At 44.8% G+C, this 27,552-nt stretch overlaps 1 protein-coding gene across 13 annotated transcripts in view; it reads left to right on the top strand.

Annotated features, from left to right (window-relative positions):
- Nucleotides 1-26,579, top strand: part of ZHX3 (zinc fingers and homeoboxes 3) — a 125,017-nt gene extending 98,438 nt beyond the window's left edge. For 10 of the 13 annotated variants that reach the window (XM_086702209.1, XM_086702198.1, XM_086702207.1 and 7 more), the window contains 2 exons: nt 22,003-25,038; nt 26,437-26,579. In XM_086702209.1, coding sequence (XP_086558335.1) covers nt 22,179-25,038; nt 26,437-26,447 — 2,871 coding nt within the window. In that variant the 5' untranslated portion in view covers nt 22,003-22,178 and the 3' untranslated portion in view covers nt 26,448-26,579. Of the gene's footprint in view, nt 1-6,371; nt 6,554-22,002; nt 25,039-26,436 lie in introns of all 13 variants that reach the window. The other 3 variants (XM_086702210.1, XM_086702201.1, XM_086702211.1) reach the window with 1 other exon arrangement.
- Nucleotides 26,580-27,552: the final 973 nt, after the last annotated feature.

The following is a 27,552-nucleotide window of genomic DNA, read 5'->3' as shown; positions in this document are numbered from 1 at the left end:
AAGAAGGTAGAATTCGAAGAGGCAAAGGGAAAGAAAGCCCAGAGCTCCTCTGTCAGGATTATAGACGAGTGTCTGAAAATGTGCAGCCCAGTGGCCTGTGATGAAAGAATCCCGGTCCTGCCAAATTCCAGTAGTGTTCTCTTGTTCCACTGGGCCACGTCACCCCTCTGGGCCTCAAATTCCTCATGTGCATGGGGAGAAAAAGAAAGTAAAACATCCACCTAGATAGGTTTCTGGTAGTATTAGTAGTGATAGTATAATCATTACAGCACTGCTCCTGTGTAATTGTCTTCTGATGGGGCTGCATCTCGAATGCTTAGTTCTAATTGCCACATTTTGAGAGTGACCTGGACAGATTAGGTGTATCCAAAGAGCAGGTCACTACAGAAAGTGTGGAATGAGTTTGGGATGCTTACCCTGCAGAGGTGAGTGCTGACAGGGGAAATGGTCATCTCCAGTGTGCACAGGCTGCTATGTGGACAGAGTGGTTGACTGAAGAGTGAACAATGAAGGGTGTTCACTTGTTCTGTGTCCATTCAAAAGGCAGATCTGAAACCTGGGAATCAGGCCTGACTAAGAAAGGAACTTTGCAATAAATGGTTATAAGCAATAATGAGCTCCTGGACCACGGGGCTACTCTAACTAGAGACTGGATAACAGGTTGCTGTAGGAGTCTTTAATTGGGAAGGATGTTGGTCTGCATATATGTCTGATTCCTTTGTCTTAGATGTTTCTAAGTTATTTTAGAACAGTGGCTTTAAGCTGGCAGCAGATGGAGTATATTTAAGATGTTGTGTTATATTTAGTTGTAGATGAAATGGCCAATGTACACCATTACAGAAGTTCAACCAAAAGCCCATCTGTATTTATTAGAAATTTGAAATGTAAATGAGCGCCGCATGGCATTGACCTTCATCACAGGTTCTTGTCCTCTGCCCCAACCCCATTAGCCACTCACCTTTTCACTTGTTGCTATCTGTATCAGCCCACACACTTTGGAAAATGTGCTAACATTTTTTCCATTTATATATTAATTCAAATTCTAATTGTTTTGAATACGTGGTACATTGACATTGTTGAGAATTTTATTTTATTTTTTTTTTCAACGTTTATTTATTTTTGGGACAGAGAGAGACAGAGCATGAACGGGGGAGGGGCAGAGAGAGAGGGAGACACAGAATCGGAAACAGGCTCCAGGCTCTGAGCCATCAGCCCAGAGCCCGACGCGGGGCTCGAACTCACGGACCGCGAGATCGTGACCTGGCTGAAGTCGGACGCTCAACCGACTGCGCCACCCAGGCGCCCCAACATTGTTGAGAATTTTAAAGGGTTCACTGGGAAAAGCTTCCCTGACTCCCTATTCCCCTGTCCAGAGGCAACCATGGTTACTAGCTTCTCATGTATTTGTCTAGAGATATTTTAAGTGTATACATACCTAAGCACATGTGTTTTTTTCTTTCTGCACTTTGCTTTTTTAAAAAGCAGCCAACTCTTGATTTTGGCTCAGATCATCATCTCACAGTTCGTAGGATCGAGCCACATGTTGGGCTCTGCGCTGGGCATGGAGCCTGCTTAAGATTTTCTCTCTCTCCCTCCCTCCCTCCTCTGCTTGTGCACATATACACACTCCCTCTCTCCCTCCCTCTCTCTTGCTCTAAAAAACTTTTTTAATTAAAATTAAAAACCTGTATCAAGATGTCTTGAAGATTAATCCATAGTAGTATAAAAAGTGCTCCCTCATTCCTTTTCACAGGTGCATATTATCCTACTGGCCGTGTTGTGGACAAGGAGGCTATCTCCAGTCCCGTGTTATTACAGCATGGACAGTGGATTACCTTGCATATCCACTATCGCACACGTGTACAAGTATATCTGCAGGCCATGTTCCTTGAGGCCGACTTGCTGACTCAAAGGGAATAAGCATTTGTAATTTTGTTAGCTATTGTTATATAGTTCTCAATAGAGGTTTTACCAGTTTTCTCTCTTGCAAGCAGTGCGAGTGCCTTTCTTCCTCAAACCCTTGCCAAATCAGTATATTGTCAGACATTCTGAGCTTTTCCAAAGTAAGCGAAAGAAATAATCTGAGTGCTTTTAATTAGCATTTCTCTTACTGGGAGTGAAATCAGTATCCTTTCTCCTGCGTACAGTCTTGCTGGGCTTTGTAGTGAGGCCATTGAAGAAAGTCATCGGTGCAGACTGAGCCTGGAAGGAGGGGGAGGAGCATCATATCCACAGGAGAGAGCCTGAGAGTTCTTTTTTAAATGAATGTTTGTGAGAGGTTCAAGCAGGCTCAGTCTCCTGCAAGCTAGTTAGCCCGTAAACTCTCTCACCCACATTGGAAAAATTCAATTAAAACAAAACAAATGTAATTCAGAAGTAAAACCACATCCAGAACAAACCATTTATATTGCTTTTTAAAATTTTTAGTCTTAAATTTAATAAAGTGATTTACTTTTGTATTTGAAACAAAATTTAGGATGCAAGTAACATAATATGTTTAAGTTTGCAAGGAGCTGCCCTGTGCTTCCCAGCATGCAGGCTCTGACTGGTTGACTCTCAGGGTATCCTTTGATCCCTCAAGGTTTGCTCCCAGCCTCCTCCTGTCCCCAACTCCTCATCCCCTACCCTGCCCACCCTCTGTCCGCCTTCCCTCGGCTTTTGCGGTGAGCAGGTTTTGGCAAAGACCACAGTCTTTTCACTCGGAGCATTGGCATTGCACAGCCTCACTGCTCAGTAGCGGCCTGACCGTTAGTTCTCTAAAATGCTTCTGACCAAACTGGCCCCATCCAGTTTTTCACCTGGAAAGGAACCTTCCAGTCTTAACAGCACAGGTTTGCTTTTGAGTTTTGCAGTAAGCTTCCCAGGTTCAAACCTATCTTGGTTGATGGCAGGGCCATCCTTCAAGTCCCTCAGATCAGAAACCCAGGAGGTCTCCCTGATTGCTATGGATACAGTGTCCACACACTCCATCCAGTCCTTCAGGAAATCTTGTTGGCTCTACTTTGAAAACGTATTTAGAATCCAGCCACGTCTCTGCCTCCATCTGCACCATCCTGGTCCACGCTGCTGTCATCTGCTGCCTGGATAACCTCCTGACAGGTTTCCCGCTTCTCCACTTGTTTCTCCTGCTGTCTGTTCTCCACGCAGCCAGCAGAGGCGACCTGGAGACACAAGTTGGATCGGGTCAACCCTTTCTGTTCCAAGCGCTCCCCGTGGCTCTGCCCACCTCAGGGAAACCAGGTCGTCATGGCACGTGGCTCTGCACAGTAGGCCTCCTCACCTCTCTGACCCTGTCTTCTCCCACCCTCTCGACTCCTCCCACCCATCTGTCCTGGCCTCCATGCTGGCCTTTGAACCAGCCGGGCACATTGTCACTTCAGGGTCCATGCCAGCTTGTGTGCTCTTCCCACACATCCAGATGGCTCCCTGCCTCACCTCCAGGTCTCTGCTCCCGTGTCCTGTTCTCAGGCCATTCCAGATACCACGTTTCACACTGCAGCCTCATCCCTCCCCACCCAGTGTGGACTCCTTCTCCCTTCCCTGCTTTATTTCTCTCCATTGCACTTACAATTTGATTGATTTATTTGCTTTATGGTCTGTCTTCCAAACTAGAATGTAAACTCCAGGAAGGTAGAGATCTTTATTTATTTATTTTTTAGATCTTGCTCATACTAAAGCATCTAGAACAGTGCCTGGCACAGGGTAGGTGCTTAGCAAACAGTTGTTAAATGAACTCTCTCTCTTTTCTTTACTAAACTTGTTCCTCAGAGTCTGTCAAACCTAAACTAAAATAAACAAGTGTACTTTGGTACTGGTACTGGTGATGTGAATTAAATCAAGGAGCACTCATCCCTATTTTTTGAGGAATCTCACAGTGTAAATACTCAGGCATCATTTGGGTAACAACATGGGGAGAAATCAAGTATGACACAAGAAGTGCCATTAAGGAGAATGCTAAATCCATTCAGACTGTATCTGGAGGATTCAGTTTCGATTCAGGCGCCGCTCATAAGAGGACTGTAGACAAATAAGAACACGTTCAGAGAAAAGCAATGGGGAGGCGCAGACGGTCCAACCCGTGACACGAAGTGCAGGAACAAGAATGGGGAAAAGACTCCTAGGGAATAGGATTCCTTTTTTGAAATGTTGAGAAGGTGTTCTGTGGAAGATTACTAGGTCCACAGAGAAGATCTGTAGACCTGGAATCATTTCCTTACTCCCCTCCACCCCATCCCAAGCACATCTAGCTCTTGTGCAACCTGAACGTTAGGAGAGAGGCCTTCCTAAAGAAAAAAAGTATAAAGAATATAAGTATAAATTTATAAAAACAATAGATACAGGCCACTGAAGATGCCTGTGCAGTGAGGGTCTCCAAAGCATCAGCTTCATTTATTTCATGATAAATCCACCCCAGTCAGATTGCATATGCCAGCAAAACTGAGCTCCTTGTAATTCTCCGAACACACCATGTTTTCTCTTCCTTCGGTGGCTTCACATAGAGTGTTCCCTGTCTAGAACACTCTTCTCAACAGTATCTACTCATCCTTTAACTTCTAATTCAAAGGTTACCTGTTCTGTGAGGCCTTAGCCGAGTCCTCCGGATAACTTAGGTGGTATGGCTTTTCCCACACCCTCACTGAATCCCATGCGTGCCTCCACTATGGTACCTGGCTTCTTGTTTGACTTTGGTTGATTTGTCAGGCTTCCCTTATACTGTGTATTGGTCAGGATGGGCTGGATTATGCCATAGTAACAAGCAAGTCCAAAAACCTCAGTGGCTTAAAACAGCAAAGGTTATTTCTTGCTCACACTGTGTGTATACATTGTGGGTCAGCTTTTGTTCTCACTTTATGCTAACAGAGTAGGCACAATCTGGAACACTGCCAGTTGTGGGCCAGAGAGTAAATAGTGAAGCAGAACATGTACTTTCTCTTAAAGCTTTCTCCTAGAGATGGCATACTTGTCTACATTCCATTGGTTATAACTAATTGCAGGTGGTCAGGGAAATCCAACGTGACCCGTAGGCGAGGAAGCTCCAGAATATTGGCCAGTAGCCTCACAGCCTCAACAATTAGCTTCTTGAGAACAGGGGTGGCACAATTCTAAAAATCTTTACATACCCAGTATCTAGCACATGTTACTTAGCACATAGTAAGTCTTCAACTATTTTGAGTGAAAAATGTAGAGAGCGGAACCTAAAAGAAGGTAATTGCTTTCCGTTTACTGCAAGGAACTATTTCCAACATCTTTTCAACCTCAATAGGTGCTGACCTTCCTGTCTCTGGAAGTATTCAAGCATAGGCTTTCCTAACTGGTTAGTGATATTTTCAACATAATTCATGCAAAGATGAGTGATTAGAGACTGATGTGGTCTCTAAAATCCCTTTAATTCTGGGTACTCTGTATTTATATCATAATCACCTTTCTGAGCTTGAGAAGGAATAAATTTGTGTTCACGGAAAAGGTGATAACATCTGACTGGAGCAGGCTATTTCTGTTGGTGACTTGAGAGAAACAAGAATGAGTTGAGGGGAATAAACAAGTAGAGGGCTCTGGCCCCAAGCCCTCCACTGAAGGGTCATTACTAAATGCACAAAGTATCGTGTCCCTTACAACCCAGAGCGTAAAAGGAGGCCAGCACTGGACTTGGCGTTGCTTTGACACTTGAGGATTCGGCTTAGAAACAGGCTTGAACTCTTTGTGATTCCTTTCTTTGTTTCAGCAAAACCTGATAATTGTAGCCAGCAGATCTGCTGGCCTGCCAAGGTTCTGCCCACACACATTCCTGAGGATGGACGGTTCCCTTGTGTTCTCTTTGTTATAGATTCCTGATGACTGACTTGGTCTAGTCACTTGGCCCCGCTGTAACAGAACTCTGTAGTCATACATAGGAGTAAATAACGTGCCCCCTCTTCTGACAGTGTAAAATGTTATACATATTAAGGATCATGGTAGCCCTGTCAAATCCTAATTTAAAAAAAGACAACACTGGAATAATTCAGCTTCTAAAACCTTTGAGCCCTTGGTAAGTAGGCTCAAAATAATAGAATTCATAATGTAAATAATGTAAAAATAATTAAAGGTAGTGGGTTTATTATTCAGTTGGTATTCAGAGTGAATATGGTCTAAAAAACAACATGGGATTTAGTCAGAATATCAGGCTCGTCCGCAGATCTGCTGTGTGACTTTGTCACGTCACCTCAATGCGAAGATGGGGGAAGGAACAATAACCACCGGCGACTTGGAAGGCGAGGGGGATGGATCAAAAGAAATGAAAGTACTTTGCAGGCTATGAAGCACTTTGAGTGATAACATGGAAGTAAATCCAGTTTCCTAGTTGGTCATGGAAATTTCTCGGCCTTTCTTTCTAGCATAGCGGTGGCGCCATCAGTGCAAATTGATCCTCTTGTGTGTGGTGTTATCTTAGACTGCAGAAGTCTCTTCAGATGGAACCTATTGATTCAATTCGGAGCTTCTGGCAGGGTTCACAGCACCAGCCACTGATCCCCACTGCTGGGATCACTTGACTCATGCTGAACAGTGATCCTGAAAGGTATCCACACGTTCGATCACTTATAGCCCTGACTGGATTCATATGAGAACCTGCCGGGTTTTTTGTTTTGTTTTGTTCGCACATCTGGCTCCAATACAGCTTGTTGACACGCTTCGGGTGCTTAAGGGGTTCACTGATTTTTTTCAGCTACTGTGTGCAACTCCACGCAAATATGTGATATTTAGGATGTTTGTAAGTAGGGCTCTTAAGTATCAAAATTCTGTAAGTAGTGCTCTTTTTAAGTATCAAAATTCTGCAAGGATTCTGCCTCCATTTGTGCCCTTATGGATTTCAGGGTGTCAAGTGTTCTTTGAAGTGGTCAGATTCGTTGATGGATTAAGAACCGTGAGTACGGTTTGTGAGTTCGAGCCCTGCGTCGGGCTCTGTGCTGCCAGCTCAGAGCCTGGAGCCTGCTTCGGATTCTGTGTCTCCCTCTCTCTCTGACCCTCCCGCACTCATGCTCTGTCTCTCTCTGCCTCAGAAATAAGTAAACATTAAAAAAAAAAAAATTTAAAAAAAAAAGAACCGTGAGTGGTCACCATCCCTCCACCTCCCTAGTCCAGGCCACAGCAGTTATCATGTATTGTTCCAGGCAAATGACCTCCACAAGTCAGGCTTAGCAAGTAAATGACAAGATAGTGATACCACTTAGGGGCTCCATGTTGACAAAGCCTGGGCACCCCTCCTGCGCAGATGGTTCATGTCACATCGAACCTCCCTGCTCTGTGTGAGCGACTTACAACCACCCCATATGCTGGCCTCTCCATTGCAGGGTGTACTGCTCACTGGCACTATTAATTTTACCTATTTTAATATCTACTGATATTTTTTAATTAAAAGCAATACATTGGGCACCTGGTGGCTCAGTCGGTTGAGTGACTTTAGCTCAGGTCATGATCTCGCGGTTCGTGAGTTTGAGCCCCACATCAGGCTCACTGCTGTCAGCCTGTCAGCATGAAGCCTGCTTGGGATCCTCTGTTCCCCTCTCCCCCACCCCCGCCGCCACTTGCGCTCTCTCAAAAATAAATAAATATTTAAAAAGCAACACATGACTGTAACAAATTCAAACAATATAGAAAGCACAAAGTTACAAAAAAAAGGTAAATGTTCTTGTCTGTCCTAATAAAATCACTCACTATTCAATGGATCAGTATTTATTCTTTGTTCTTTTAAATTCTGTTTCTATTCAAGCAAATATAAGTCTACAAAGATTGTTCTTTAAAAAATGAAACATATTTTGCAGCACATTATATATTATTATTTAAATACGTCTTAGAGATGTATTCACATCAGTACCCATAGGTCTTAACCTTTTTAAATGGCTGCGTTTCATTTCCTAGTGCTAGCTCTATTGTGTGTTTCATCACCACCTGACGAATGGACATTGTTGCTACTACGAAATGATGCAGTGGATAACCTGATTGGGATCTTTGCGATCATGTGCGTGTATTTTTGTACTTCATCAGATTATGTGGGCTTTTCAGAGTGAAATGGCTAGATAAAAGGAAAGGCCTTTTCAAGTTTTGATGGCTATTGCTAAATTGACCTCCATAAAAATTTCACCAATTTATACTCTCCTATTGCATGAATATGACACAGTCTGTTTTTCTGATTTTTGTCAATCTGTGAAGAAGGAGGAAGAGCCTCATTTAAAAAAAAATTTTTTTTAATGTTATTTTTGAGAGAGAGAGAGAGAGAGAGAGAGAGTGAGCGAGCACGAGAGGCTGAGGGGCAGAGGGAGAGGGAGACGCAGAATCCAAAGCAGCCTCCAGGCCCTGAGCTGTCAGCACAGAGCCCAGTGCAGGCCCAAACTTAGCAACCATGAGAACATGACCTGAGCCAAAGTCAGATGCACAATGGAAGGAGCCACTTAGGTGCCCCGAGCCTCATTTTTAATTTAATTTTCATTTCCCTAATTACCAGTGAGGTTGAGCATCTTTTCTAGTTAATAGCTTGTGGTAATTTGCTTGTTCATTTCCTTGCCCCCTTTCTAGTATTTTTGTCATATACATTGTAAACATTATCGTCATCTTATAAATTTCCTCCCAGTGTGTCACTTATGTCTAAGCCTTATTAATGGTTTCCTTTAGTAGTCAAAATTTATCATATTTATGAAGTCAAATCAATCAACCTTTTCTTTTGCAGTTGCTAGGTTTTAAGTCTTGCACAGAAAAAATTTTCAGCACAACTTAAAAAGATTTTTACTGTATTTTTTCTAATATGTTTGTGATTTTGTTTGTTGTATTTCTCTGTTAAATTCACCTGGAAATTATTTTTCTTTAAAATATTGGTGAGGATTGAACTTAGTTGCTCTAATACTTATTAATTTGCCTCACTTTCCCAACTGATTTAAAAATAGCACTGTTTTCATACTCTGAAAATTCCATGTATGCAAAGTGTATCTAGATGATCTATTCATCCATTTATCATTTCTTATGCTGATAATACACTATTCTAATTACTCACGCTTTAAATGTTTTTTAATGTTTATTTTTGAGAGAGAGAGCGAGGGAGGGGCAGAGAGAGAGCGAGAGAGAGAAGAGAGAGAATCCCAGGCAGGCCCTGAAGTCAGTGCAGAGTCCAAGGTAGGTCTCGATCTCACGAACCATGAGATCATGACCAGAGCCAAAATTAAGAGTTGGATGCTTAACCACCCAGGCACCCCTCAAGTTTTAAATATGTTTTGATGTTGGGCACCTGGGTGGCTTAGTCGGTTGAGCAGCCAGCTTTGGCTCAGGTCATGATCTTGCGGTGTGAGCCGCACACCGGCCTCTGTGATGTCAGAGCCTGCTTTGGTTTCTGTGTCTCCATCTCTCTCTCTCTCTCTCTCTCTCTCTCTCTCTCTCTCTCTCTCTCTGCCCCTCTGCCCCTCCCCTGCTTGTGCGTGCTCTGAAAAATAAATAAACATTAAAAAAATATGTTTTGATGTCTTATAAAGCAAGTTCATCTAAATAGTTTTGTTTTAAAACTTAAAGCTGGGGGCGCCTGGGTGGCACAGTCGGTTAAGCGTCCGACTTCAGCCAGGTCACGATCTCGCGGTCCGTGAGTTCGAGCCCCGCGTCAGGCTCTGGGCTGATGGCTCAGAGCCTGGAGCCTGTTTCCGATTCTGTGTCTCCCTCTCTCTCTGCCCCTCCCCCGTTCATGCTCTGTCTCTCTCTGTCCCAAAAATAAATAAACGTTGAAAAAAAGAAAAAAAAAATTAAAAAAAAAAACTTAAAGCTGTTTTGTGCTTTTTGCCTTCCAGAGGAATTTCAGATTTAGCTTGTCAAATTCTATAAAGAATCCTGATGGCAATTCCTCAAACATTTTTTTAATAAAAACTTTCAGACATACAGAAAAATTGAACTAATTTTATAGTGAACACCCACATCCTCATCACCTAGACTTTACCGTCCCCATTTTACAGTACTTGCATTACCTGCTGGCATTTTGATTGTGATTGTGATTGTACTGGATTTAGAGATTAATCTAGAGAGGACTGACATCTACATAGCTCTGAATCTTTGCCTCCAGGAATATACTATGACTCTCCACTTATTTAGGTCTTCTTTTTTGTTCTTGTTAGAGTTTTGCAGTTTTTGCCATATAGATATTGCCCGTGTTTTTACAAAGGTTTACTCTGAGATCTTTTCCAGTTTTGGTTGTTAATGTGAATGGGCTCTCCACCACCCCCTCCCATTTCCTTCTCTAATGGATTATTTTTGGCATAGGGGAAATGTAATGATTTGTGTGTATTGCAAATGTATCTCATCATTTTTTTAAGCTTATTTATGTTTTGAGAGGGATAGCATAAGCAGAGGAGGGGCAGAGAGAGAGAATCCCAAGCAGGCTCTGCACTATCAGCACAGAGCCCAATGTGGGGCTCGATCTCATGACCATGAGATCATGACCTGAGCTGAAATCAAGAGTTGGATGCTTAACCGACTGAGCCACCTAGGAGCCCCTATCTCATCCTCTTACCCAGTCCTCTTATTATAACAGTTTTTCAGGAGATTTTCTTATTCATGTGCAAATAACACCAGTTTGTCTCATCTTATTGTCTAGGATCCCATTACAATGTTAAATAATGATAATGGGAATTCTTATCTTGTTCCTGAGTTGAGTGTTTCACTACTAGGTGTAATGTTTGTTGTGGTTTCTGGTAGAAATCCTTTATCTCAGGACGTTTCCCTCTTTTTTCCTTCATTTCCTAAATCTTTTAAAAAATGAGAGTTTAGACCGAAACAATAGTAGAGACCATTTGGACCTGTGAGACACATACAGAACCCTCCACTCAACAACAGCAGAATGTGCATGCGCCTTCTTCTCAAGTGCACCTGGAACATTCTCTGGGATGGATCATATATTAGGACATAAAACAAAGCCCTAACAAATTTTAAAAGATTGAAATTATACCAAGTGCCTTTTCCAACCACATTTCTTTGTGGTTGGAAATGAGATGAAATGAAATGAAACAAATCACTAGCAAAAAGAAAACTGGAAAGTCCACAAATATGTGGAAACTAAACAACACACTCTTGAACAACCAATGGGTCAAAGAAATCACAAGGGGAACTGGAAAATATCTTGAAACAAATGAAAACACAAACATAACATACCAAAACTTATGGATGCAGCAAAAGCAGTACTAAAAGGGTCATTTATAGTGGTAAATGTTTACATTAAAAAAAAGGAAGATCTCAAATCAACAACTCACTCTGCACCTCCAGGAACTAGGAGAAGAACAAACTAATCCCAAAGTTAGCAGAAGGAAGAGAACAATAAAGATTAAAGCAAAAATAAAATACAGAATAGAAAAACAATAGAAGCCAGTGAAACAGAGTTGGTTTTTTGAAAAAATCAACAAACTTTGGCACACCCTTAAAACAAATTGGCACGCCCTTAGCCAGACTAAGAAAAAAGAGAGGAGACCCAATGACAAAAATCAGAGATGAAAGAGAAGACAGTACAACTGATGCCACAAAAATTAAAAGGATCACAGGAGACTATTAGGAACAATTATATGCCAACACATTGGGTAACCTAGAAAGAATGGATACATTCCTGGAAACACACAACCTACCAAGACTAGATGATGAGGAACCATTAAAGATCTGGTCAGACTTCTAACTAGTAAGGAGACTTGAATCAGTAATCAAAAAGCTCTCCACAAAGAAAAGCCCAGGACCAGACAGCTTCACTGGAGATTTCTACCAAACATTTTAAAAAATGACACCAAACCTTCTCAAACTCTTCCAAAAATTGAAAAGAAGGGAACACTTCCAAACTCATTTTATGAGGTAAGCATTACCCTGATACTGAAACAAAGATATAACAAAAAAGCTACTGACCATATTTCTGATTACTGTTGATACAAAAGTGCTTAACAAAATACTAGTAAATCAAATTCAATAGCACATTAAAAGGATTATATACCATAACCAAGTGGGCTTATTCCTGGAACCCAAGGAATGTACTACATATGAAAATCAATGTAATATACCACATTAACAGACTGAGGGACCAAAACCATAGGATTATCTCAATTGATGCAGAAAGAGCACTTGATAAGATTAGACATCTTTCATGGTAACACTCCAAAAACTAGGAATGGAAGGTAATTCCCTCGACATAATAAAGGCCATATATGAAAAGTCCACAGCTAACATTATGCTTAATGGTAAAAAACTGAAAGCTTTTCCTTTAAGATCAGGAGCAAGTCAAGGATGCCCACTCACACCACTTCTATTTCAACATACTACCCGAAATCTTAGCAGAGCAATTAGTCAAGAAAAATAAAGGCGTCCAACTTGGAAAGGAAGAAGTCAAATTATCTCTCTTCACAGATGATATGATCATATATGTAGAAAATCCTTAAGCTTCCACAAAAATAACTGTCATAACAAAAGAATTCAGCAAAGTTGCAGGACACAAAGTCAACACACAAAAATCGGTTGTGTTTCTATATACTAGAAGTGAAAAATCTAAATAGGAAAACAGACTCATTTACAGTCGCCTCAAAAGAACAAAATAACTAGAGAGCCCAAAGACTCATACACCAAACACTACAAAACAGTATCAAAAGAGACTAAAGAAGACCCAAGTAAAAAGAAAGACATCTTATGTTCATGGATTAAAAGACTTAATGTTGCTAAAATGTCCTTACTACTCAAGCCAATCTACAGATTCAATGCAATTTTTATTAAAATCCTAATGGCATTTTTTTTTGCAGAAATGGGAAAAATCCTGAAATTCATATGGAATTTCAAAGGACCCTGAATAGCCAAAACAGTCTTGAGAAAGGAAAGCAAAGCTGGAGGCCTAACAAATCCTAATTTCAAAATATATTACAAAGCTACAGTAAGAAAAATTGTATGGTACTGGCATAAAGATGGACATAGACCAATGGAACAGAGTAATAGCCCAGAAATAAACTCTTGCATATGTAGTTAAATGATTTCCAACAGGTGTGCCAAGGCTACTGCACAATGGAGAAAGGATAGTCCCTTCAACAAATGGTACAGGAAAAACTGGATCTCCACATGCAAAAGAATGAAGTTGGACCGTTACCTCACACTGTATACAAAAATTAACTCAAAATAGATGAAAGACCTAAACATAAAAGCTGAAACTATAAAACTTCAAGAAGAAAATATAGGGGTGAGGGCTTCATGACATTGGTCTGGTAATGATTTCTTGGATATGACATGGAAAGCACAAGCAATAAAAGCGAAAATAGACAATGACTATAGACAAATAGACAAATTTGACTATCAGATTTGACTATACCAAACTTAAAAATTTCTACACCTCAAAGGAAACAATCTAACAGACTGAAAAGGTGACCTATGGAATAGGAGGAAATACTTGCAAACTGTGTTATCTGATAAGGATTAGTGTCTAGAATATATAAAGAAATCCTATAACACAACAAATAACCTGATTGAAAAATGAACCAAGAACTTGAATAGACTTTTCTCCAAAGAAACTGTACAAATGACCAACAAGTATATGAAAAGATGTTCAGCATCACTAATCATTAGGGAAATTCAAATCAAACCAAATGAGGTATCACTTCATACATGTTAGGGTGGTCACCATTAAAACAAACAAACAAACAAAGAAACAAACAGAAAATAACAAGTGTTGGTGAGGATGTGGAGAAATTCATTGTTGGTGGGAATGTAAAATGGTGTAGCTGCTATGGAAAATATTATGAAGGTTCTTAGAAAATCAGAAATAGAATTACCATATGTCCAGCAAGCCTACTTCGGGGTATATATGCAAAAGTATCAAAAGCAGGGGTTCAGAGAGATATTTGTACACCCTTGTTCACAACAGCATTATTCACAATAGGCCAAACATGGAAGCATCCTAAATATTCTTCAAAAGATGAATGGATAAAATTTGGCATATATGTACAATGGAATGCTATTCATCCTTAAAAAGGAAGGAAATCCTGTCACATGGTATAACACGAATTAACTTTGAGGACATTATCCCAAGTGAAAGAAGCCGGTCACACAAAGACAAATACTGCATGCTTCTACTTTTATGAGGTATCTAAATTTGCTGGACTCACAGAAGCAGAAAGTAGAATGATGGTTTCCAGGGGTTAGGGAGGTGGGGAAAGGGATCCATTGTTGTTCAGTGGGTATACAGTTTCAGTTTTGCAAGATGAAGAGAGTTCTGGAGATAGGATACACGAGAATGTGCATATAGTTTACTGTGCTGGACACTTCAAAGTAGTTGAGATGGTAAATTTTATAGTGTGTGGTTTTTACCACAATAAAAAATTGAGAGAGCCTGGGTGGCTCAGTCAGTTGAGTGTCTGACTCTTGATTTTGGCTCAGGTCAGGATCCCAGGGTTGTGGGATTGAACCCATATCGGGCTCCGTGCTGAGTGTGGAGCCTGCTTAGGATTCATTCATTTATTCATTCATTCTCTCTCTCTCTCTCTTAAAAAAAAAATTGAGAGTATAATCTTATTAAATGCTGTTTTGGTTCTTCTCCTTTAATTAATTAATGAAATTAATTTTTTAAAGAAATTTCCTAATATTTAAGACACTTTGAAATCTTGGCATAAACCACAGCTTCATTTATGACAGATTATGAGCCAATTTCCTTAATATATGGAGGACTCTCTATAATGCTAAGCAAAATAAGTCTGTCAGAGAAAGACAAATATCCTATTATTTCACTCATATGTGGAATTTAAGAAATGGAAAAAAAAAAAAAAAACAAAAAAAACAGACAAACCAAAAAATGGACTCTTCCCTAGAGAGAACAAACTGATGGTTACCAGAGGGCAGGTGGATGGCGGGATGGGGAAAACTGTTGAAGGGGATTAAGAGTACACTTGTCGGTCATGATGAGCACTGAGTACTATGTGGGATTGTTGAATCACTATGTTGTACCCCTGAAACTAATACAGCATACTATATGTTAACTATCCTGGAATAAAAAAATATATATGGAGGACTCTCAAAATCCCCTAGAACAATGGACAAAAAAGAATTTGTTACAAAATGTCAATGATATGTGAGAAGGTTTTCAGCCATGCCTGTAAAGAAATGCAAGTTAAAACAATTGTGACCAGTTTTTTGTGTGTCAAATTAGCAAAGACTAATAGTAACTATATGCAGTGATAGTGAGGGCACTCTAGTTCTCTGGTGGCGAGAGTGAAAATCAGTATCTATTTGGAGGACAACTTTGTATTTTACTAACAATATTTTACTAGTAAGAAATTCTTATAAGAAAGTCAGAATTTCAGAAATTCTCAAAAGCACAAAAATACATGCAGGGACAGTTTTTGAGCCATTGCCTGTAATAGCTTAAAAACTAGAGAAATGTGCAGATGTCTGTTAACAGCTGGATTGGTTAAGTAAATTATGATGCACCCATAATTAGAACATCATTTCAAAGAGCAAGCTGAGGGGTGTGTGGGTGGCTCAGTTAAGCATCTGACTCTTGGTTTTGGCTCAGGTCATGATCTCACTGTTCATGGGTTCGAGCCCCACGTCGGGCTCTGTGCTGACAGTGCGGCGCCTGCTTGGGATTCTCTCTCCCTCCCTCTCTGTCTCTCTGCCCTTCCCCCACTCTTGCTGTCTCTGTCCCTCTCAAAATAAATACACGTAAAAAAACTAAAAGCGTGATATAAACCGTGGACTCTGCCACTCTTCCCATTGTCACGGAAGACACTGAGGAGCAGAATGGGGTGTAAAATACAACTCCATATTTTGTTGTTTAAAAAGTGGTTATAATAATCTATGCCTAGAAAACATACTTGAAAAATGGACACCAGATTGTTAACACCAGCTGTCTTTGGGGTGAATAGGGACGAATTTTACTTCAGTTCATTGTTTCTGAGAGAGAGAAGTTTCTACATAAAGAGCATAATTTGAAGGAGGAAGTAAAAAGGGTAAATCTCAATGTAAATCTCTATTGCTAACAATTTTTTTACAAAAAGAGAAGGCTACCTGCAAGTTTTTGTTTTGGATAAAGTTGAAATGTACATAGTGTCTGTTATACCACAGGACTGCCTTTGCAGTCTGTTCCAGGGCAGTTTTTAAGAGAATGCCAAGTTGGAAGAGTGGGTATCACTGTTACAGTCGTAGGAGACAGCCCAGTCCTTGGTGTGTCAGATGACCTCCGGGGTCCATGCACCGAGAACCCCAACGTCTACACAGTTTCCATACAGACACCCAAAAACGGGGAGGGGCTTGGGGAGCCCTGCCCCGTCATGCAGTCTCAATAAAGCATACTGTGCCCCCCGAAATAGGAAATGATTACTGTAAAATATTCGACTATACCCATATCTGTCGAACCAGCCTCATTATAGAAGTCACGTTCTTCCCCTGTGTGGTCCTCTGTTTGATCTTTCAAAACCACGAGCAGTATGCCACAATCTCTCCGTGAAGTTCTGTTTCTGTAACTCTGCCAGCTGCTCCCATGGTTCCTGTTCTTACTGATAAGTCGTGGGCTGTGTGTTTAGGAGGGCAGCCAGACTTGGAAGGAGTCTGCTGGGAGTCGCCTTTCAAAACGTTGAGTCCTCCTGTTGAGCTCATTGTGCTTCTAGTTCTTTCCTCAGAATTAAAACAAAACAAAAAAAAAAGTTCTTATCTATAATGTAAAGTTAAACACTTTAAGAATTTGATCTATAAACATTTTTTTCAAGCCCCACATGGATATTTTGCAGTATTGAAATGTAGCGATTAATAACTGCAACTTTGCTAATTTAGTGAATTGAGCGGCTCTGAATTCCCAAAGACAGACTTTTCAAAAAGTTATATGCTAGGGGTGCCTGGGTGGCTCAGTGGGTTAAGCATCCAACTCTCGATTTCAGCTCAGGTCATGATCTCACAGTACGTGAGTTCAAGCCCTGCATTGGGCTACATGCTGACAGCACAGAGCCTGCTTGGGATCCTCTCTTTCCCTCTCTCTCTGCCCCTCCTCCACTCATGTTTCCTCCTCACCCCTCTCTCTACCTCTTCCTCCCCTGCTCACTTCTTCTCTCTCTCTCTCTCTCTCTCAAAATAAATAAACATTAAACAAATTTTTTTTAAGTTAGATGCTTTTCTTATTAAAAAAAATTACAAGATGAATTTTCAAGACAGAGTATAGAAAAGATTCTACAAAGAATGATGAGCATGCAGTTGTCACCTGGACCTTGTCTGTGGCTCTTTGGCAGCTTAAAACCTTGCATTTATATCCGCCAGTGTCACTCAGGGCTTGAGTTAGGAGTTCCACGTGGTAATTAGAGCCTCGTTTGTCAGAGCTGGTCCATGAATGTCTTGTGGATGAATGGTTTTTTAGATAATTGGGGCTTTACCCTTTAAGTACCTCTTTTATTGGATGCCCTGTTAAAAATGCATGACAAGTAAGCAAACCCAGCTTACCTAAAGGTAAGGTAATGTTGCTAAAAACAGCCCACGGTAAGCATCCACTTGGTGAGCATATGGGTGTTCACTGTAAAATTCCTTCAGCTTGGTTGCATGTTTAAAATTTTTCCTAATAAATACTGAGGGGAAAACAGCATTTTTGAAAGTCCTGCACACCCCTTATTCCAACAATGTTGTGGTTACTCAGTGTGTGTGTGTGTGGAATGGTTAAGGCTGCCGGCTCTGGAGCCAGACTGCCAGGTTCCTGGGCCGTCTCTGCTGCTTCCCAGCTGTGTGCCCTTCAGGCGGTTACTGTCTTCTCTGAGCCTTGCCTTTCTTTTCTGTAAAATGGGAATGATAGTTCCTGCTCCAGGGTTTGTTGTGGGAATGGACTGAGAAGATGTGTATATACGTGCCTCCCGCAGTACCGAACACTCTACACTTTGGCAAGTATGGCCACTCTACCCCCACTACCGTTACATTGCAGGTACCTTCAGCGTTGACCCCTGGCCCACTCAGAATCGTTACTGCTCTCCTTGGTCATTGACTTGAATGACAATTTGGGGCTACTTTGAGACTTAATTTTCAATGCCATGGGTATTTTTCCCCCAATCAAATCATCTTTATGTTGTCCACCTCCCAGCCTAAATTGCCAGGAACGTAATTTAACTCTTCCTCAGTGAAGCCCAGCCCCATCCCAAACCTCAGTGATGGCAGTGTCTCGGGTGCCTGCGCCCTGTAGACAGAGCTGTGCGCTTTCCTGCCCCTGAATTCTGCTGGCTGCCACCTTCAGGTGAGCACATGGTCTCTTTGTTTGCCCCTGGGGCTGCTGTTCGCTGGTGGCTGTGCATTCTCTTCCCTCTCTCCCTCCTCTCCAGCCTTATGTTCACGACCTCTGCTGTTCATCTTTACCCAGGACAGAAAAGAGGACCGAGGTAAATCAGGAAGTGTCACAGATAAATGACGTCACCTGTATAGGGACCTCATAAGTGGGAATGATGCCCTTTTTCTACAGAACTGAGTGCTAGAGCTTTCTGTCCTCCACCTCTCTTGGGTTTGATGTCCTTCTCGTGGTTTTCAGCATATTCACGTTTTTTTGCAATCATCACAACTGTCTCAGAACGTTTCACGTTCTTAGAACATTTCATCACCCCAAAAGAAACCTCGTACACGTTAGCAGTCATTCCTCATTCTCCCCTCAGCCCTTGGCAACCACCACTCTACATTCTGTCACTTTGGATTTACCTCTTCGGGGCATTTCCTACAAATGTGGTCATATAATGTGGCATTTTGGAGCTGCCTACTTGCAGTTACCATGTTTCTGTCTGTGTTTGGGCATTTTAACGGTGCTTCGTTCCTTTTTACAGCATAATAATAAGCCAGTTACATAGACATACCAAATGTTGTTTATTCATCCATCTGTTGGTGCACATTGAGATTGTTTCCACCTTTTGGCTATTGCGATGGTGATGCCATGAGTGTTTGTGTGAACATATTCTTCTGTGTATATACCTAGCACTGGAATTACTGGGTTTTCTGGTAACTCGGTATTTAACTTGAAGTTGAAGAACTGCCAACTAATCTACAAAGTGGCTGTGCCATCTTATGTCCTGCCAGCAATGTACGAAGGCTCTGACTTCCCCCCATCTCCACCTGTACGTGTTATTTGTCACTGTGATTGTAGCTATCCCAGTGGGGAAGTGGTATCTCCTTGTGGTTTTGGTTTTTCACTTCCCTGAAGACTAATGATGTTAAGCACTTTTTAATGCTTATTGGCCATTTGTAGATCTTCTTTGGAGGAAGGTCTGTTCAAATCCTTTACCAATTTTTAATTGGGTTGTCTTTTTATTGTTGAGTTGTAAGAGTTCTTCATATATGCCGGATACAAGCCCCTTATCAGATGGAGGACTTGCAAATAAATTCTCCCCTTCTGTGAGTTGTCTTTTTCACTATCTTGCTGGCAGCCTTTGAAGCACAACCGTTTTTAATTTTGACGGAGTCCAGTTCACCTGGTTTTTCTTATGTAACTTGCACTTTCAGATATTCTTTTTGATGTCCCCAGTGATTTCTCTGGAAATCTGATTTGCTCACTGTGTACAGAATTGGATTATGCTTAGTTTTCCTGATTTGGAATTGTAAAGCACTTGCTTTAAAATGTTTGCCAGTAATAGAGGATGTTAGAAATGTTGATACTTGTGGAGGTGATAAACCCATTTCTGTGCCTTTAGCCTCAGGATGATAGAAAAAATACATCCTATCTATGCCCAGAGGTCATTTCACTGTCAGTGACAGTGGGACACTGGAAGCCAGTTCAGTAGCAGGGAGGGTGATTAAGTTCTTAGTGGGACCTTATTAGGCAACTATTGAATGATATCATTAGGAAGCTTGATGAAAATGTTTATGATGAAATCTTCAATTTAAAAAAAATGAAACACAGGGCACCTGGGTGGCTTAGTCAGTTGAGCTTCTGACTCTTGATTTTGGCTCAGGTCATGGTCTTGTGGTCTGTGGGTTTGAGCCCTGCGTCGGGCTCTGTGCTGACAGCGTGGAGCCTGCTTGGGATTCTCTCTCACCATCTCTCTCTTCCCTTCCCCCGCTGGTGCTGTCTCTGTCTCTCAAAATAAATAAGTAAACTTAAAAAAAAAAAAACGAAACACAAGTATGTGCCTTGTATGACTAAAATATGTGTTAAGACATTTGGACTAGGTTGAAGGGTATACAAAATTACAGGTAGTTTTAGTTTCATCTATTTTATTTAATATCAATTTTAAGGTATTTTACCTAACAATTAAAAATTCAGTTTAAAAAAGTATGCATGATATTTCAAATCAGTGGGAGAAATGGTGACACGTAGTTAGGTCTAGTGTGCTTATTCTTATCCCACCCAACTTTTTTTTTTAACAGGAATTATTTTTTATCGTCATGATCATCAGGGTTAGACTTACAGAAAAATAGTTTGCTGTGAGTATTTAAGAACTTGAGTAGAGATATTTTGTCTCTTTACATTTTCATATTAAATCCAAATAGTGATGATAAGGTGATTTTGGAATTAGAATTACTATTTATTTTAGTCATTACCAGTATTGCAGTTTGCTATGTTAATAATAGGGGTCCCAGAAACACTTTTCTCTCATGGCATCTCATGAAAGAATTATAATGACTTTATATGTAAATAAACCAATCACTCCAACATTTGAAACAAATTTCATTGAAAAAAATTATTTTTATTCGGATTCTGTGTCTCCCTCTCTCTGCCCCTTCCCTGCTCATGTTCTGTTTCTCAAAAGTGAATAAACGTAAAAAAAAAAAAAAAAAAATTGAATAAAAGAATTTTGGGGCACCTGGGTGGCTCAGTCGGTTGAGCGTCCGACTTCTGCTCAGGTCGTGATCTCATAGTCTGTGAGTTTGAGCCCCGCGTCAGGCTCTGTGCTGACAGCTCAGAGCCTGGAGCCTGCTTCTGATTCTGTGTCTCCCTCTCTCTCTCTGCCCCTCCCCGGCTTATGCCCTGCTCTCTCTGTCAAAAATAAAAATAAACATTAAAAAAAAAATTTAAAAAAGTTTATTTATTTAGGGAGAGAGAGAGCGCGCGCAGGGGAGGGGCAGGGAGAGGGAGGGAGAGAGAATCCCAAGCAGGCTCTGCACTGTCAGCCCGAAGCTCGATGTGGGGCTTAAACTCAAGAACCGAACCGCGAGATCATGACCTGAGCCGAAACCAAGAGTCGGACGCTTAACCGACTGAGCCACTCAGGCGCCCTTGAAACAAATTTCAAATGATCAAAGATGTTAAAGTGTTTTGTTTGTTTCTTTTAAGGAACAAAAAGGCACCAAAGGAAATATAAAGGGAAGTAAGCACGATGCTAGGTCACGTGTATTATGCACACCCAAGGTGATGCTACAGTCTGAACTCCTGCACCGCAAAGTGGGTCCGTGGCTCCCCTGGCCCTCCGAGCTTCGGCTTCGGTCCGGGGTACAGCCAGTAACTAGGAGGTGCTCCCTCTTCCGTGGCCTGGACCGGGTGTGATAGGGCAGCAGACAGGGAAAGGCTGCAAAGGGAGGCCCGGCTCCTGTGGCAGCCAGCAGCCCCGCACCCACTTCGCACACTGAGGCTGACTTGGCCTCTGGGCCCGGCTTGGGGGAGGCAGAGGCGGTGTCTTGTTGTCATATGTGGGAAGGCTATGAAAAGAAAAACCCTTGTTGGCCCAAACATTTAAACAAGAGTTACACTAGGATGTTTTGTTCTCACTCTGACATGGTCAGAATTAATTTGGGCGTCCAAAACAGGATTATTTTGTTGTTGTTGTTTGGCTTTTGAATCTGAGTAACTTAATACAAGAACACAGAGGGAAATACAAAACAAAATGCATGGCTTAAGTCTGTCAGGGCATGGAACATCCCCTGGAACACCCCCAGGGCATTCTTCGGGGCATGATTTTGTTAGTGTTTAGGGGGCTTCACATTCAAGCTGCTGGTGACCTTCTTTGTGAAAAGGCCCCAGTGATCAGAGGCAAGCAGCTGAGTGTGTGTGGGCATCTGAGAAGTGCGTGGCCAGAGCCCGAGAGATCGTAATCACCGTTTTCTCTTCCTCCTTAGGTTTAATAGGAAAAACTTGCCTTCTGCAAACAACTGAAAAAACTGCCCTCAGAAACCGTTTCTTTGGCCCTCATGGAGCAGCTGGAACTTCCACAGTGAGGCCCTGGACAGGACAAGCTCTCTCTCCTGCCACCCGCCCCCCCCCCCGACCCCGATCAGCCAGAGCGGTGGTCGCCATGGCCAGCAAGAGGAAATCCACCACCCCGTGTATGATCCCGGTGAAGGCGGTGGTGCTGCAGGAGGCCGGTGTGGAGGCCCAGCCGGCTGAGACCTTGCCTGAGGGGCCCCAGCAAGAGCCGCCCCCTGAAGTGCCCGCCGGGGGCAGTGGGGAGGTGACCCAGATGCCCAGCAGTACCGACGGCACCACACTGGCCAATGGGCACCGGAGCACTTTAGACGGCTATTCCTATTCCTGCAGATACTGTGACTTCAGATCCCAGGACATAACCCAATTTGTGGGGCACATGAACTCAGAGCACACAGACTTTAACAAGGACCCAACTTTTGTATGCACTGAATGCAGTTTTCTGGCAAAAACTCCTGAGGGGCTTTCTCTGCACAATGCCAAGTGTCACTCGGGGGAAGCCAGCTTTGTGTGGAATGTGGCCAAGCCAGACAATCATGTAGTTGTGGAGCAGAGTGTCCCCGAGAGCACCTGCACTCCCGACGTCTCGAGTGAGCCCAACACTGAAGGGACCGACGGACAGGCCGAAATCATTATTACCAAAACCCCAATCATGAAGATAATGAAAGGCAAAGCTGAAGCCAAAAAAATTCATACACTCAAGGAGAACATCCCCAGTCAGCCTGTCGGTGACGCGGCCTTACCAAACCCGTCGGCAGGGGAGACCGAGGCGAAGGAGGGGGACCACTCCTTTGTTGACGGGGCGGTCCCGGTCGGTCAGCCAGCCGCCGGCTCGGCGAAAGCGCCACACGTGGCCAACGGGCCCCCGATGGGAGCGGTGCCAGTCCTGCCGGCCGGCCTCGCCCAGTTCCTCCCCCTGCAGCAGCCACCCCCCGGGCGCGCCCAGCACCACCACCAGCCGCCGCCCACATCCAAGTCCCTCCCCAAGGTGATGATCCCCCTGAGCAGCATCCCCACCTACAACGCGGCCATGGACTCCAACAGCTTTCTGAAGAACTCGTTCCACAAGTTCCCCTACCCTACCAAAGCCGAGCTCTGCTATCTGACTGTGGTCACCAAGTATCCAGAGGAACAGCTCAAGATCTGGTTCACGGCCCAAAGGCTGAAGCAGGGCATCAGCTGGTCCCCTGAGGAGATCGAGGACGCCCGGAAGAAGATGTTCAATACGGTCATTCAGTCTGTGCCCCAGCCCACGATCACCGTCCTCAACACGCCCCTGGTTGCCAACGCCAGCGGCGTCCAACACCTCATCCAGGCCGCCCTCCCAGGCCACGTGGTGGGGCAGCCAGAGGGCACAGCAGGTGGCCTGCTGGTCACTCAGCCACTGATGGCCAACGGGCTGCAGGCGCCTGGCTCGTCCCTACCGCCGGCAGTCACGTCTGTCCCCAAGCCGCCCGCCGTGGCGCCCATCAACACCGTGTGCTCCAACACGACGTCGGCTGTGAAGGTGGTGAACGCGGCTCAGTCGCTGCTCACGGCGTGCCCCAGCATCACCTCCCAGGCCTTCCTCGACGCCAGCATCTACAAAAACAAGAAGTCTCATGAGCAGCTGTCAGCTCTGAAAGGAAGCTTCTGTCGGAACCAGTTCCCGGGCCAGAGCGAGGTGGAGCATCTGACCAAAGTGACGGGCCTCAGCACCAGAGAGGTGCGCAAGTGGTTCAGCGACCGCAGGTACCACTGCCGGAACCTGAAGGGCTCCAGGCCCGTGCTGCCCGGCGACCATGGCCCCGTCGTCCTTGACCCCGGGCCAGACACGCCCTTCGCCCCGGCGGCCAAGGCCCCAGAGGGGCCCTGCGTCCCACCGGCGGCCACCCTGGCCGCCCCTCCTTCAGCCAGACGGCAGGCCTGGCACCAGACCCCCGACTTCACGCCGACCAGGTACAAGGAGCGAGCCCCCGAGCAGCTCCGAGCCCTGGAGAGCAGTTTTGCACAAAACCCCCTTCCTCCCGATGAGGAGCTGGACCGCCTGCGGACTGAAACCAAGATGACTCGGAGGGAGATCGACAGCTGGTTCTCGGAGAGACGCAAGAAAGTGAGCGCCCAGGACACCAAGAGGGCCGATGAGGGCGCCGCTCCGGAGGAGGCGGCGGCGGCTGCGGAGGACGACGTGGGAGAAGAGGAGCTGGCTGGCGACCTGAGGGTCCCTGGCGGAGACGGCTCCCCAGAAGAGGCCGGTGGCCACGCGCTGGCCGAGCGCAAGGTCAGCCCCATCAAGATCAACCTCAAGAACCTGCGAGTCACCGAAGCCAACGGCAAGGGCGAGCTCCCGGGGCTGGGTGCCTGCGAGCCCGTGGACGGCGGGCCCGGCGAGCCGGCCGAGCAGCCCCCGGGCAAGGCAAGCTGCAAGAAGACGGCCCAGCAGCGGCACCTGCTGCGGCAGCTCTTCGTGCAGACGCGGTGGCCCAGCAACCAGGACTACGACTCCATCATGGCACAGACCGGCCTGCCGCGGCCCGAGGTGGTGCGCTGGTTCGGGGACAGCAGGTACGCCCTGAAGAACGGCCAGCTCAAGTGGTACGAGGACTACAAGCGGGGCAACTTCCCCCCAGGGCTGCTGGCGGTCGCCCCTGGCAGCCGGGAGCTGCTGCAGGACTACTACCTGAGGCACCAGACGCTCTTCGAGCGGGACCTGCAGAGCCTGTGCGACAAGACCCAGATGAGCTCCCAGCAGGTCAAGCAGTGGTTCGCTGAGAAGATGGGCGAGGAGACCCGGGCCGTGGCGGACACCGGCGGCGAGGACCAGGGCGCCGGTGAGCCCGCGGCGGCTCACAGAGGGACTGGTGACGGGTACTCGGAGGTGTCGGAGAACAGTGAGTCGTGGGAGCCTGGAGCCCCCGAGGCCAGCTCGGAGCCCTCTGATGCGCCGAGTCCCCAGGCTGCACTGGAGCTGGGTAAGGAGGCCCCTGGGAGTACAGGGCCATCCTCCGTGGGGAGGGTAGGAGGTCCCCGATGGCCCAGGGGTGCCTGCCATCTCAGAGGCTGCCCCACAGCAGGAGCAATCGGCACAGGATGTGGCTCTGACACAGGGTGGAGAGTTGTGTTTTTATTTTGTTTCACGTTTCTCCAAACCTGTGCAGGGGGCGGGAACACAGTGAACGTACGAGGGTGCCAGCTTTTCTAGCCATTTCTTAGCAATCGGAGAACAGGTCAAAGCGCCATCTGAGTCCGGCAGACCCACCACCCCTGCATAGGAGAGAGCAGTGGGGCTATTGAGGAAATTCAACTCATCTTGGCGAGCAGAAGGAAAGAGGGGCTTTAATTGTCCTCAGATACGTGAAGCCCTTTTTTTTAAATGATGGAAGTCCTATAAATTTTTATTTCTTTCTGATTTGTTGTTCTTTCTGATTTGAAGTAATAGAAAGTCATCTTCCTTCTTGTGGAATCAAAAGCCTGCATTTTGTTCCTCAGTTTCTCTGGATCATATTTCTGGGATTATTAGAACTTGAAAGAAAACTTGAGATGATTTTATTGAAGGTAGTTTTGTAGCCACAGATAAGTCACATTGTCAGTATTGGATCCTGACCCGAGTTCCCAGCCCGTCCTTTCCCTCCCCACCTTTGGGTATTTGTCTCCGTAGAGGCCTCCCTCATCACAGGATGGCCAGGAGCGATCAAACTTAGCTTTTCACAGGAGGCTGTGGGAACTGAGGAAGTATCTGGATTCTCAGATTCTCCGATTTGGGGACATTTAGAAGTTGGTTCCAGGACCTGATATTTCCAGACTTGACCTTGTTTTCTTCTGGGCCCCCATGAGTCACTGAGGTCCTCATAGGGAGTGATGGGCCCCAGGGAACAGGAGTGGCTTCACAGGGCTGGTTGCCTCAGGCACCTTCTCCAGCCCTGGGCCTGCCCCTCGGGAATGCCCACCCTCGCTTGATGGCAACTAGAATAAACTGATTTCATTTTTTGTTTTAAATTAAAATTTCCCTTAAGTGTATTCTTGGTTAGCTGGAAATAGGGTGGTGGTTACACAGCCCTGTGAATATGTTTAAAGCCGTTTAATTGTACGTTCAAAAATAGTTAAAATGGTAAGTTTTATGTTATGTATATTTTATCACAACTAAAAAAAAAAAAAAAAAAATGGCTAGCCTGGAGTTGGGATGAATGGGTTTGAGTCACGGTCCCTTGGGCTGGAGAATGGAGGAGTGGCTGGCAGGAAGGCATTGCTCGTGGCATTAAGAGGTCCCTGGAGCCAGCGGTAGCACCCTGGCACGGCGAGGATCAGGCTGCTTTGGGGGCTATACGAGCGGCAGCTGATGTGGAGGTGACAGGCATGTGTTTTCTCCTCAGAAACGGACTGAATTTGAACTGATTACACTGAAGGACTGGCCAGTCTGGGATGCCGCCTGCCACGTGAAGGGGCTCCACCCGACTCTCCGCTGCCACATGCTGTTCCCACGCCCGCAGCTGGGCACACACGAGAGCTTCTGGAGGCCTCGCTGCCAGCCTGGAGCCCACTGCCACCTTGGGCCCGCCACCACCAAGCGAGCCAGCCAGCGGGGATCGCAGAGTCCTCGTCAGTTCTTCCTCCCACAATGTAGGACCTTTCCTTTGCCTTCCAGTGGATAAAATAGTTCAGATTTCATATTCATAGACACAAATCAAGTTTTTAACATATAAATCTGCCTATACACATTTAATAAAACGTCAGATTGTAAACACTTTCATTACATAGAAACTTTGGTTAGCAAGCAGTACATTGCCGTCTACGTCATCTCTGAACATGCCCCGTGTCTCTTCTCTAGAGATCCCTGGGGCCACGCGTCCCCTCGGCAGCGGGCCGGGGGCACCGCACACTCAGAGGCGTACCTGTGCGCTCCTCCACGAAGGCAGGGCTTTTGAAGAGGTCTCTGCCGTCACGCCGGGCTCGCGTCGCCCTGCGGGATGATAATCTGTGCAGAAGCGCCGGTCCCTGCAGTTTGTACGTGATGGCGCGTGCTCGTCCCGCCCGAAAGTCCTTACAGCCCTTCTCCTTTTTCATGGGCGTCGGAAGCATGGACCAGAACTTTTCGGTTCTCAGATCACCTTAGAGAAACGTTTGTTGTCAAGCCTGATGTACCGACCTATGTGCCCACATTTTTGTTTTTTTTTGTTTTTGTTTTTAATCTAGATGTGTTGAGAGTGAGAGGGAAATTGAGAAAAAGGGGGCTTAAAGTGGAAGCGCGCAGCCCCGGCAGGTGGCTTTGGCCGCTGTGGTGTTCAGAGCCCTTGACCCTCACTCGCTTCAAGGCTGCCTTTGGTTGGGAAGGAAGACCTGCACTCAGCCAGTAGTCCGAGTGAGAGCTGACAGGATCTGGGACTCCGGAGTTCTCAGAGCTGGGGTGGGCTTGCACGCGGGGGTTCCTGGTGGGACGCCCAGAGTACTCGTGGCCCTCACGCCAAGGGCCTGGCTGGGTGCTGGACATC

This window comes from Puma concolor, chromosome A3 (genome assembly GCF_028749965.1).
Source record: "Puma concolor isolate L17-30 chromosome A3, mPumCon1.1.hap2, whole genome shotgun sequence".
In the NCBI taxonomy this organism is placed as follows: domain Eukaryota; kingdom Metazoa; phylum Chordata; class Mammalia; order Carnivora; family Felidae; genus Puma; species Puma concolor.
The sequence above is the reverse complement of the archived record's forward strand: the minus strand, read 5'-3'. Positions and strand labels throughout refer to the sequence as shown.